At 42.9% G+C, this 12,789-nt stretch overlaps 1 protein-coding gene across 2 annotated transcripts in view; it reads left to right on the top strand.

Moving 5' to 3' along the window:
- Positions 1 to 12,789, top strand: part of CFAP61 (cilia and flagella associated protein 61) — a 257,985-nt gene that overhangs the window by 22,429 nt on the left and 222,767 nt on the right. For both annotated transcript variants that reach the window (XR_004313074.1, XM_032461749.1), the window contains exon 7: positions 7,230 to 7,362. Coding sequence is in view for 1 of the 2 variants with exons in the window: in XM_032461749.1 (XP_032317640.1) it covers positions 7,230 to 7,362 (133 nt within the window). In the remaining variant the exon portion in view is untranslated. The remainder of the gene's footprint in view (positions 1 to 7,229; positions 7,363 to 12,789) is intronic.

The following is a 12,789-nucleotide window of genomic DNA, read 5'->3' as shown; positions in this document are numbered from 1 at the left end:
CAGAGAGGGATGAAGACAGGGTCATACAACCCCCCACCCCCCACAAATCTAAATGCCCATCAACAACTCAATGTGGACAGACTGCGGTGCGTCTGCACAATGGATACCACTCAGCAGTGAAACGGAACGAACTCCGTGTTCAGACTCGGACAGTTTATGTGGAATGGAAGAAGACGGACACAGGAAGAGAGAGCAGGTGCTGCTGACTTGACTTTGACGCTGTGCAGAACAGCCAGGGCTAACCTGCAGCGGCAGAGGGCAGGACGGGGGCTGTGTCTGGTGGAGGGGACCAGTGGTCATGGGAGGGGCCCTGGGGAGTCCGGGAGTGACAGCGCTCTGTTGACTTGGGTGTATGCAGTTGTCAAAACTCACCCAACTGCACTCTTTAATTCCATGCATTTTACACTGCTATCATACCTCAGTGAAAAAAAAATTTTAAAAGAAAAGAAGCTTCACAGAGAAGGTAGCCTTTGAACCTGGTCAGGAAGGATGAGTCAGAGCTCAGCCCGAGAGACAGAACAGACGAAGGCACGGAGGCGGGAAAGCGCCTGGAAAGTCTGTCACCAGGCAGGTGGGCAGGCGTGAGGAAGGGCCGACCCCAGAGAGCAGACGCAGAACTGTTTCAACCTGAAACCAGCAGGGAGCCCTGAAGAGGACAGACATGGCCTGGGCTGCATGTTAACAAATTACCAATTTTCATGTGATCGGTGGCCTGGAGGGGAGGAGCACAGAGCAGTCGGTGGAGAACGATGTCGGCTGAGATCCTGACAAGGAGATCCAGGTGGGGGACTGGATCAGGGCAGGTGCAGAGATGCAAAGAAATGTTTGAGAGGGAAAGTGCAGTTTGGTTGCTAGTTGGATGGAGATGTTGAAGGATGAGAATGAGTTCGTAATGACGCAGGGTTTTCTAGTTCGGGGGTTGATGGATTCATTGACTGAAAGCAGAAACAATAGCGTTAGATGGGCAGGAGAGAGTTTGGAAGTACAAGTCCTCATGAGTGAGGAGATCGTGAGAATAAAGGAGACGATCTTGCTGAGGAGGAGATTTTAAAGGGATAAAGCAGAGGACGAGCACAGAGTTTGGAAAGATGAAAATGAGCCGTTAGTGATAACAAACTTGGAAGGGAGGGAGAGAAGTGTTGCAGAAGCCAAGGACTCAAAGTGGCAAATGATTGTGGGGAAATGGAGTAATATGAATGCAAAAAAAGGCAGCCTTGAATTTGGAAACTTAAAAAGACACAGATGAGATGAATAAAATAGATGAACTATTTGCCAAGCTGACCAAGAAAAAAAAAGTTTCACATCTGCCCACACTTTAAGAAAACACAGAGCTTCCAGGCTGGTGAGCGCGCGGAGGTCTGGGGAGAGCGGTGGGCCTGAGAGGACCCGGGACCTCTGAGCCCTTGCCCACGCCTTGCCCTGTGCCTCAGTCCCATCTGACTGCTCCTGAGCTGCATCTTTCTATAGTAAACTGGTGATCTAGTGAGTAAAAAAAGAAAAGACTTGGAAATGTGCCTCCCTTCGCTGTAACCATTCGCTCCCCCTCCCCCTCCCCCAGAGACCTGTCTACTCGACATGCACATGTTTAATCATCCATCTGGATAATCTCTGAACTGGAAATGGGGTCGGTTGAGGCTGGAGGCTGGGGGAGACCTTTCTTTACCCGATTTTCTTTAATGGCTATAGAATTATTCAAGTCGTTATTATTTTTAATGTGGGTTTTGGTAGTTTGTGTTTTTCAAGGAGTTGGCCCGTTCTGTCTAAACTGTTGCGTGTACGGAGTTGGAGTAGTCCCTCATCCTTTGAGGGAGCTGCAGGGTTTTCTGTAGGATCCACAGTGATTTTCTTGAGGAATTTTAAATGAGTCAGCTATTTATTTCCCTTTAAAAAAAGTAAGTGGCGTCCATGCACGCTTCCTCACTGATGCCCCACGTGACGTTTCGGGATGGAGGTCACCGGAGAAAAGGCGTAGAATGTGCCAGCCCAGCGCTGGCTCCTAGAAGCGTGTGGTGGCTGGCGGTTATGCGCTGGTCTCCCCCGTTCCCTCCTTCCATCCTCCCCTCCTTCCCTCCTTCCTTTCTTCCCTTGACCCTTGAAAACTTCAGTGTTATGAACTCATCCTGGCCTGAACCAAACCTCACAATTCCTTTCCCTGAGGTCTTGCTACTCAGCCTCTGAGGGTCCTGATTGTCCAGAAAATCTGCAAGAAGCAAATCCCGAGAGGAATATAGTCCTTCCAGGTGGCAAAGAGATGACAGTGGGCACTTTGCAATGAGGAAGGGCTGTTTATGGAACGACAGTTTTGTATAGCAGTGAAATACAGAGGGAATGATGACATTATGAGAATTGATGCTTTTGCTTGCAGAAGGGGAAGGGTGACACATTTAAAAAATTAAAAAATTAAAAAATTTTTTTAGGGGGGAGGGTATAGCTCAAGTGACAGAGCACGTGCTTAGCACGCACGAGGTCCTGGGTTCAAGCCCCACTACATCTTCAATAAATAAACAAGCAAACCTAATTACCTCCCCCAGGAAAAAAACAAACAAGAATTTTTTTGGGGGGGATAATTAAGGTTATTAATTAATTAATTAATTAAACAGGGGCACTGGGGTGGTCTTTCTGGGGGGGGCACCTGCCTTTTTCAAGTCCTTGGGGGCTGGGAGAGGACTCACCAAGGAAAGGACGTGTGCTACCAGTCAGTGTTGTGAAGTAATTTCAAATTTCCTTAATAGAAGACTGCTGTTTTGCTAATAACAAAAATTAACTAAATTAGGTCAACATTACTGCTATTTAAAATAGACGAAAAAATTTAGGACTTTAAAACATAAGATTGGTGGTTTTTATTTTTATTTATTTTTTAAATTTTGATTTAGTTTAACGTATTGTGGTAAGAACATTTAACGAGAGATCTACTCTGAAGTGTACCGTACATTACTGTTGACTGCAGGTACAGTGTGACACAGCAGATCTCTTTGGTGGTTTTTAAATGCTAACGTCTCACCCTTTAAAGCAGTTATTTTTATTAAGCGTTTGATAATCTCATGTTTTCTATGAATCCACTTAAGTTTGACTTCTGAACATTATTATATAAATGAACCTTCTGATGCTTAAATTGTAAATATCCTAAAGCGTTCAAAAAGAAGTTGGAGAGCAACTAGGAATTTTGCTGTGGTCTTCTTGAGTCGTGACAGGTGCCCCAGCAAACAGAACATAGTTCACAGTCCAGCTGGAGCGAGGGTGTGCCGACGTGGACTTTTGGGTCAGATCCTGGTGGTGTAAATGGCAGGGGCCTCTCATTGGCCTTGCATGTGCTTTGAGGTCATTTAGAGTTTCCATCCTCTATAACTTGTAAGTGACATTTTCCAATGAATAGAAGCTAAATGGGTTCCAAAACCTATTAAAATAATTTTTATTTAAAAAAAAGTTGTAGTTGACTTACAGAGTTTCAGGTGTACGGCACAGTTGAGGTGTCACCTCACACAGGTCAGAATGGCCGTCATCAAAAAGTCTACACATCATAAATGCTGGAGAGGGTGTGGAGACAGGGGGCCCTGCACTGCTGGCGGGGGTGCACATTGCTGCAGCCACTATGGAGGACAGTGCGGAGGTTCCTTGAAAACCTGAAAACAGAGTCACCACATGATCCAGCAATCCCGCTCCTGGACATTTTAAAGTTTTGAGTGGAATATATGATTTAGAAATGATGAATTTGATTTTCTTAAAGAAGACCACAAGAGGTCACAAGAGATCTTAGAAAGAAAGAAAAGTGCTTTGTTTTACACATTTGAATAAAAAGAAAAATCTAGTTGGGCGCTCCCTGTAGGTTCTCCAACTCCAAGTTAAAACTAAACAAGGTAAAGATTGGTTTAAGCAAAATGCTCTGCTTTCTTCAGCACTACCGCTAAATTAGATTCTCTGAATTTTTTCTTTATTCATTGATTTCTTAAAGCATATGCACACATATACCACTCACTGAGGCTTGAAGAAATATGATATTTATGATGTTTAAAGTGACATCAGAATCACTTTCCAATGGTAGATTTTTAAGTCTAGCTAATGAAATGCAAATTCTGTCTGTCTGTGGACCAGACCATCAGTCTGGCCGAGCCAGCATTCCAAGCTCACAAGTGGGCTGCAGCTGTGGCTTACGGCCCCGAGCACGAACTTTCCATCTGTGCCATCGCGGTAATTTCTCTGCTGCCACCTCCTGCAGCCAGGGGAGCCGCCTGTAGGGTCCCCTCTAGATGTGATGCTGCAGAGGGTGGTGGGGATGCGGGGGCGTCCACCTGCCCCCGAGAGACGGTGCCAGCCGGCTGGACAAGTGCGTGGGGCCGGCATCTCCCCGCTCCTTGAAAGCCTCACTGCTAACGCAGTGGAGGTGCGGTGTGAGTTTGTCCTTCCATCCCCCAACCTCCTAGGAAGCCAACGGCAGCCACCGGGTCCCTGGCATCCTTCGCCTCACCTTCTGGGTTTAGAGGACGCCCAGGGCCCAGGAGGGATGGCCTGAGAGGCTACTGGTTTTCTTCAGCTTTGGATTCCATCTTGCTTTTAGCTGGCACATTTTTCAGCATCTGATGGACGTTCAGGGGCCCAAGGAACCAGATAGTTCCTATGGGATAGACCTTTCTTTTCCTCCAAACAAGTTAACATCAAGTATTCTGTAACCAATCACGTCAACACGCACGTGGTCGCCCCCCAGGCAACGAGCTGGATGGCAGCTGTAAAGGAGGGTCGCTCTTCACTTGGAGGGTGCCGTCGCCCCTTGTACTTTGTGTCAACCACCCTAACCTTCCGGAGTCCTCACGCCCCAGACGAAGGGGGTCCCAGAGGTGCCACCCCCGAGGCACATGGCTCTGCTACGCCCAGCGGACCCACAGGAAGTCGTGGCTCTCCCCGATCCGAGTGGCCGGCGGTGCTCACACTTAAACGTTCTACTGGATGCGTGTAGCCGGGGTGTCTTGTTTGCGTGGGGCTGGACTTTGTCACGTGCCGTCTGAGACCGTGAGGCTGGTGCCACACTTGGTCATTAGCACCAGGGCTGATGTAAGATCGTAGATTGTTGATGACCCCGAGGGGTGCGTTTAGCAGCACAAGCTCCTCTTTGTCCGTCTCGGGGGAGGAAGGGACCCTTCAGGACCCCATGGTGTGGATGTGGGAAGAGTTAGTGCTGAGGTGTGATTCCACGTCAGTCTGTTCACGGGCTGCCGAGGGCTCCTGGCGGGGCCGAGGGCGCGGGTATCTGAGCCTTTGTGCCTGATTTTTGTCCCATGAAGTGGTATTTTTGTGTCCGTCATACAGAGACAAGCCCAGGGCACACAGCTGACTTGGGGATTCTCTACGTGACAACTGTTTTGACCCACTTTAAATGATTAGGAAATTGAATTATTTCCACATTATTTAAAATAATTACCTCTAATAAGTACTGACGTGGACTTTTCCTTTTGGCAAGGTATTTGAAAATGGACTTGTTGGCTGTGTTCTCCTAGAATGTTTTTCTTTTCTTTTCTTTTTTTTTAAAAATCTGTTTAATCAGAGACGCTTTACAGAGAATGGCCACCCCTATTAGCAGCACCCCTTTGCGGGCAGTTTTGTGGGGAGATGTGTGGCTCCCGGAGCACAGTGGGGTGTTCTCAGCCCCTCCAGCCACGGTGCCGGCTCTCGGTGGAGCCGGTGGGCTGGGGCTTCCAGGGCATGTATCCAGAAATAACTCTTAATTTGAAAAGATACATACGCCCCAGTGTTCATAGCAGCACTATTTACAATAGTCAAGATATGGAAGCAACCTAAATGTCCATCGGCAAATGAATAGATAGAGAAGATGTGTTATTTACACACACACACACACACACACACACACACACAATGGACTACTACTCAGCCATTAAAAAGAATGAAATAATGCCATTTGCAGCAACATGGATGGACCTGGAAATTATCATAGTACGTGAAGTAAGTCAGACAAAGACAGACAAACATCATTTGGTATCACTTGTATGTGGAATCTAAAAAGTGATACAAATGAACTTAATTACGAAACAGAAATAGACTCAGAGACATAGAAAACAAACTATGGTTACCACAGGGGAAGGGGGAGAAGGGATAAATTAGGAGTGTGGGATTAACAGACACACACTACTATATATAAAATAGCTAAACAACAAGGTCCTACTGTACAGCACAGGGACCTAGATTCAGTATCTTGTAATAACCTATAATGGAAAAGAATATGAAAAGGAATATATATATATGTGTAATTAAATCACTATGCTGTACACCAGAAACTAACACAACATTGTAAATCAACTCTACTTCAATTTAAAGACAAAGATAAAATGGAATGATAACAAGGACATAGTAATGGAATAAAGGGGCGGGAGATAAAGGTTAGTAGTGAAATCAGTCACACTACCAAAAAATATTACAAATATGGACTGTTTTAACAAGAAAAGTACCAGAAAAAAAGTGTAAGAACATCCTAGACAGGTAGAATAGAATACTCGATTTCATCAAGAACGTACCAAAAAGAAGAAGGGAGAGTTAACTATGGCAGCAGCATGGAGACCACTGGCCGGAATCCCCACTCACAGTGGTCGTGGAGGTCACTGTAAACCTGGGGAGGAGGTTTGAGGAGATGTGCCCAGGATGGTGAGCAGAGCTTTGTCACCTTCAAACCAGCATCTCCCCCTCCCCTGGACGTCTAGAGATGGCTCAGGAATAATGGGTACCACAGGCCCATGTTGGCGAAATATGTAAGCAAAGTTAAATATTCTTTATTGTAGTAATTCGCAGAGTCTTGTCACCTGTTTTTAGACAGTGGATTTCTTCCAAGGGCAGGAGCAAAGTCATAGAAGTGGTTTCCTTGGAACGCATGTGGGAGATGCTGTGCCCACCTCCCTGCCCTTTGGCTCACGGTTCTACCCTGCACCCAGATGCGCGTGTCGCCTCTGCCTGGAACGTCCCCCCTCCGGTACCGACGTAGCTTCCCCCCGCGTCTGTCCATTCCCTCCCTGACTGCTTGGCCCAGTCACCCTCCATCCCAAAGCACTTGGTGCTGTTCGAAATGTTTGAGGTGGCTTGTTCGTTACATTTTTGGTGTCTGTTCCCCTATTTAGAATGTAAGTTCATTTCCTGTTCCTGGCATTTAGAACAGAGTCCCGTACAGGGTGGGCACACCACCGAAGGAGCAAATGAAGGAACCAGCTGTGAATTTAAGCCTTTCCGTTACACAGGGTGGAAGACCACGACGACCTCATGCCAATATTTCTGCGCCACGACACGGTCCTGAGGGAGACCTATGGCGAATACTTCCTGGGTGAGCTCATAGAGGCCGGAGACGAAGAGAACCACGCGGTCGTGTGCGAGGTGCGTGCGAGCCCCCGGGAGGGGTGTGGGGAGTGAGCGGCGTCGCCCCTGGTTTTGCTGCCGTCGCCTCCCCTGCCGTGCCCTCCTGCGCGGTGTGCCAATCCCCCGCCTCCCAGTGTCCCTGCTTTAGGTTTGGGGAGGTCCTTAACAGGCTCGAGCTTGCGCTGGACGCGGCCGACTCCGAGTTCTTGGAAAGCAGCAGACACCTGACCGTCCAGGCTACGTACCTCTTAGAGCACACGCTGGTTTTTGCAGCAGTGATTAGAGCGAGCTTGATCAGTGACGGCGGGCTAGGGGTGGGATGGATTTAACCGATGACCACCCTCAGTTTCAGGAGGTGAATTATGTCTCAGAAAAACTCCTGGTGCCAGGATGCACTCAGGCGAAATCAACCTGCTGGGGTGGGGAGACGTCAGTGTTTTTCAGAAGCTCCCCATGTGATTCCAGCGCGCCGTCCAGGTGCTGAAATGCTTATCTACGTGATGGGGAACATCCCTGGTGCAGAACAGGGCGAATTTAGATGTTTACGGTCAGTACTTTCTTAAACTGAGAACTGGCCCTAAAAACTGGATCTGGATGTCCTTTCCCATGATAGGTATTTCTTCTACACTGGAAGTTTTTATTCTTATTTTTTTCATATTTAGGTCTTGGCATCGTCTTTTTAGGGCTTGCTTTCATGTGTTGCCATTTGACTTTTAGCTCCAGACTAGTGATAGAAAGAAGGGTGAGGGGTATTTGGGCTCAGCAGCGCCATTTTGAAAAACTGTGTCTTTACACAATGAGACAAAAACTGCTGATAATTAAAATGATTCATACAGACTCCAATAAGGACTTCAATTTTTAAATTTATTATTTATTTATTTATTTTTAAATTTAAGTGTAGTCACTTTGCAATGTTGTATTAATTTCTGGTTGTACAGCATAGTGATTCAGTTTTTTATATATACATATATATGTATATATATATGTTCCTTTTCATATTCTTTTTCATTATAGGCTATTACAAGGTATTGAATATTGTTCCCTGTGCTGTACAGTAGGACCTTGTTGTTTATCTATTTTATACATAGAGTTAGTATCTGCAAATCCCAAACTCCCAATTTATCCCTCCATCCCGTTTCCCCCTGGTAACCACAAGTTTGTTTTCTGTCTGTGTGTTTGTTTCTGTTTTGTAAATAGGATCATTTGTCTCATTATTTTAGGTTCCACATATACGTGATATCATGTGGTATTTTTCTTTCTTATTCTGGCTTACTTCACTTAGTATGACAATCTCCAGGTCCATCCATGTTACAGATGGCATTATTTTATTCTTTTTATGGCTGAGTATATTCCATTGTATAAATATACCACATCTTTTTTATTCAGTTATCTGTCGGTGGATGTTTAGGTTGCTAGGACTTTTAATGATTAAACTATACTATCCAGTTAGTCAGGTCTTTGTTTTTCTTGAGAAGGACTTTTTAAAAATTTTCCAGCCTTATCGAGATATGATTGACATATAATATTGTATAAGTTTTAGGTGGTACACTTATATATTGCAAAATGGTTACCACCACAGCTTTAGCTAACACCTCCATCATGTCACATAATTATCATGCTTTTTTGTGTGTGCGGTGAAAACAGTTGAAATCTACCATCTTAGCAACTTTCAGGTGTATAATTATTAGCTATAATCACTGTATTATTGTCTATAACCGCCCTGCTGTACATTAGAGCCCCAGAACTTACTCATCTTATAACTGGAACTTTGCATCCTTTGACCAGCATCTCCTCCTAACCCCTTGTAACCACCATTCAACTCTGTTTCTATGAGTTCAGCTTTTTTAGATTCCACATATAAGCAGCACCGTATAGTGTTTGTTTTTCTCTGACTTATTTCACTTAATTTAATGTCCTCAAGGTCCATCCATGTTGTCACACATGGCAGGATTTCCTTCTTTCTCATGGCTAAATAATCTCCATTACACATATGTGCATATACATATATACATACATACGTACACACTGCGTCTTCTTTAGCCACTCATCTGTTGATGGCCACTTCGGTTGTTTCCATATCTTGCCTACTGTGTGTAATACTGCAGTAAACATGGGAGTCCAGATGGTTTTTCAATATCCTGTTTTCATTTCCTTTGGCTTTATACCCAGGAGTGGAATTGCTGAATCCATATGGTATTTCTATTTTCAATTTTTTGAGGAACCTCCATGCTGTTTTCCATAGTGGCTGTGCCAATTTACATTTCCACCAATAGTGCACAGGGGTTCCCTTTTCTTCACATCCTTGCCAACACTTGTCATCTCTTGTCTTTTGATGATTGCATGCTGACAGGTATGAGGTGATATTTCATTGTGATTTTGACTTGCATTTCCCTGATGATTAGTGATGTTGAGCATCTTTTCATGTACCTGTTGGCCATTTGGATGTCTTCTTGGAAAAATGTCTATTCAGAGCTTCTGCCCACTTTTAAATTGTATTGCATTTTTGCTATTGAGTTGTATGGGTTGTTTGTATATCTTGGATATTAACCCCTTATCAGATGTATGATTTGCAAATGTTTCCTCCCGTTTTGTAGGTTGCCTTTTCATTTTGTTGTGTCTGTTGCTGTGCGAGAAGCTTTCCAGTTTGATGTAGTCCCACTTACTAATTTTTGCTTTTGTTGGTTGTGCTTTTGGTGTCATGTGAAAACCTCGTTGTTGAGACTAATGTCGAAGAGTTTCCCTTATGTTTTCTTCTAGGAGTTTTATAGTTTCAGGTCTTATGTTTAAGTCTTTCATCCAGTTCAAGTTCATTTTGTTGGTGGTGTAAGATAGAGGTCCAGTTTCATCCTTCTGCATGTGATTATCCAGCTTTATCAACAGCGTTTATGGAAGAGGTGTTCTTTCCCCCATTGAGTCTTCTTGGCTCCTTCGTCAAATTCCAGTCAACTGTAAATGTGGGGGTTTGCTTCTGGGCTTTCTATTCTGTTCTTTTGGTCTATGTGTCTATTACGCTACTGCTATGCTGTTTTATTGTCATAGTTTCATAATATAGCTTGAAATCAGGAAACGTGATGCCTCTGGCTTTGTTCTTCTTCCTTGGTCTTGCTTTGGCTATTTGGGATCTTTTGTGGTTCCATACAAATTTTATGATTTTTTTTCTATTTCTATGAAAAATGCCTTTGGAATTTTGATAGGGATTCATTGAATCTATAGATGACTTTGGGTAGTGTGGGCATTTTAACAATACTAACTTTTCTGATCCATGAACATGGGCTATCTTGCTGTTTCTGTTTTCTTCATTTTCTTTCATCAAAGTCTCGTACTTTTCAGTGTACAGATCTTTCACCTCCCTAGCTAAATTTATTCCTAGATATTTTATTGTTTTTGATGCTATTGTGAATGAGATTGTTTTCGTTATTTCTTTTTCAGTTATTTTATTTCTAGTGCATAGAAATACAAGTAATTCCTGTATGTTGATTTTGTGTCCTACAACTTTATTGAATGTACTGATCAGTCTTATGAGTGGAGTCTTTAGGATTTTCCATGTGTAAGATCATATCATCTACAGAGGCAGTTTTGCCTGTTCTTTTCTGATTTGGTTGCAGTTTATTTCCTTTCCTTGCCTGATAGCTTTCACTAGGACTTCCTGCTGAAGGAAGTTGTTGAAGAGGAATGGTGAGAGTGAGCACCCCTGCCTAGTTCCTGACCGCAGAGGAAAAGCTTTCAGCCTTGCATCGCGGAGAATGCTGTTAGCTGTGGGCTTGTCGCTACTGGCCTTTATCATGTTGAAGTGTGTTTCTTCTATACCCAATTTGTTGAACATTTTTATCATGAAAGGATGTTGTATTTTGTGAAATGCTTCTTTTTACATTTATTGAGATGCTCATATTATTTTTACCTTTCATTCTATTAATGTAGCTGTCACATTTATTGGTTTGCATATGTTGCACCTCCACGTCCCAGGGGTAAGTACTGCTTGATCTTGGTGTATGATCCTTTTGATGTTGAAATCAGTTTGCTTGTATTTTGTTGAGAATTTTTGTATCTATATTTATCAGGGATATTTGTCTGCAGTTTTCTTTTCTTGTAGTGTCCTTATTTGGCTTTGATATTAGGGTAATGCTGGCCTTATAAAATGAGTTTGGGAGTGTTCTATCCTCCTCAGTTTTTTGGAGGAGTTTGCGAAGAATTACCATTAATTTTTCTTTAAATGTTTGATAGAATTCACCAGTGAAACCGTGTGATCCTAGGCTTTTCTGTTGGGAGGTTTTTGATGACTGATTCAGTCTCTTTGCTTGTTATTGGTCTGTTCATATTTCCTTTCTTCATGATTCAATCTACGTAGGTTGTGTTTCTAGCAATTTATTTCTTCTAGGTTATCCAGTTTGTTGTATATAATTACTCATAGTAATTTCTTATGATCCTTAGTATCTGTAGCATCAGTTGTAATGTCTACTCTTTCATTTCCGATTTTATTTGAGTCTTCTCTTCTCCTTCTTAGTCTAGCTAAAGAGCTGTCAATTTTGTTTATATTTTTAAAAAACATTTCTTGGTATTGCTGATCTTTTTGATTATTTTTGGTTTCTAATTTATTTCTGCTTCGATCTTTGTTATTTTCTTCCTTCTCCTAACTTTGGGCTTAATTTGTTCTTCTTTTTCTAGTTCTTTGAGGTGTAAAGTTAAGTTGTTTGCTTGAGATCTTTCTTTTTCCTTAATGTAGGCATTTACCACTATAAATTTACCTTTTAGAATTGCTTTTGCAGCATCTCATAAATTTTGGTTTATTTTGTTTCTATTTTTGTTTGTTTCAAGATATATTTTGATTTCTTCTTTGATCTCTTGGGAGGAATGTATTTTATTTTTTAATTAATTAATTAATTATTTTATTTTTCAAAACCAGAACATTTATTGTGTAACTATTTGTTGAAATCTTTAAGATGATCTGGATGCTGCAACAGCTGCCCTCTTGCGTTTAGGTGTTGTTCCCTCATGGAATCCATGCCTGAACCTGCAGTATACAATTTCTAGGTGCCTCATTCGACTGGTCCCAGTGATATTTCATCTTTCATCTTTATCACCAGGAGTGTATTTTAAAATGTCCATGTATTTGTGATTTTTTCAACTTTCCTCCTGTTATTGATTTTTAGTTTAATGCCATTGTAGTTGGGAAAGATATTTCATATGATTCAAATCTTAAATTTGCTAAGACTTGTGTGATCTGTCATACGATATAGCCTGGAAAATGTTCCATGTGCTCTTGAGAAGAGAGTGTATTCTGCTGCTGTTGGATGGCATATGCTGTATATGCCTGTTAGGTCGATTTTGTCGAAAGAATGATTCAAGTCCAGTGTTTCCTGGTTGATTTTCTCTCTGGATGATCCATGCATTGTTGAAAGTGCGGTATTGAAGTCCCCTGCTCTTATTGTAATGTTGTCTGTTTTTCCC

This window comes from Camelus ferus, chromosome 19 (assembly GCF_009834535.1).
Source record: "Camelus ferus isolate YT-003-E chromosome 19, BCGSAC_Cfer_1.0, whole genome shotgun sequence".
Classification (NCBI taxonomy): domain Eukaryota; kingdom Metazoa; phylum Chordata; class Mammalia; order Artiodactyla; family Camelidae; genus Camelus; species Camelus ferus.
The sequence above is the reverse complement of the archived record's forward strand: the minus strand, read 5'-3'. Positions and strand labels throughout refer to the sequence as shown.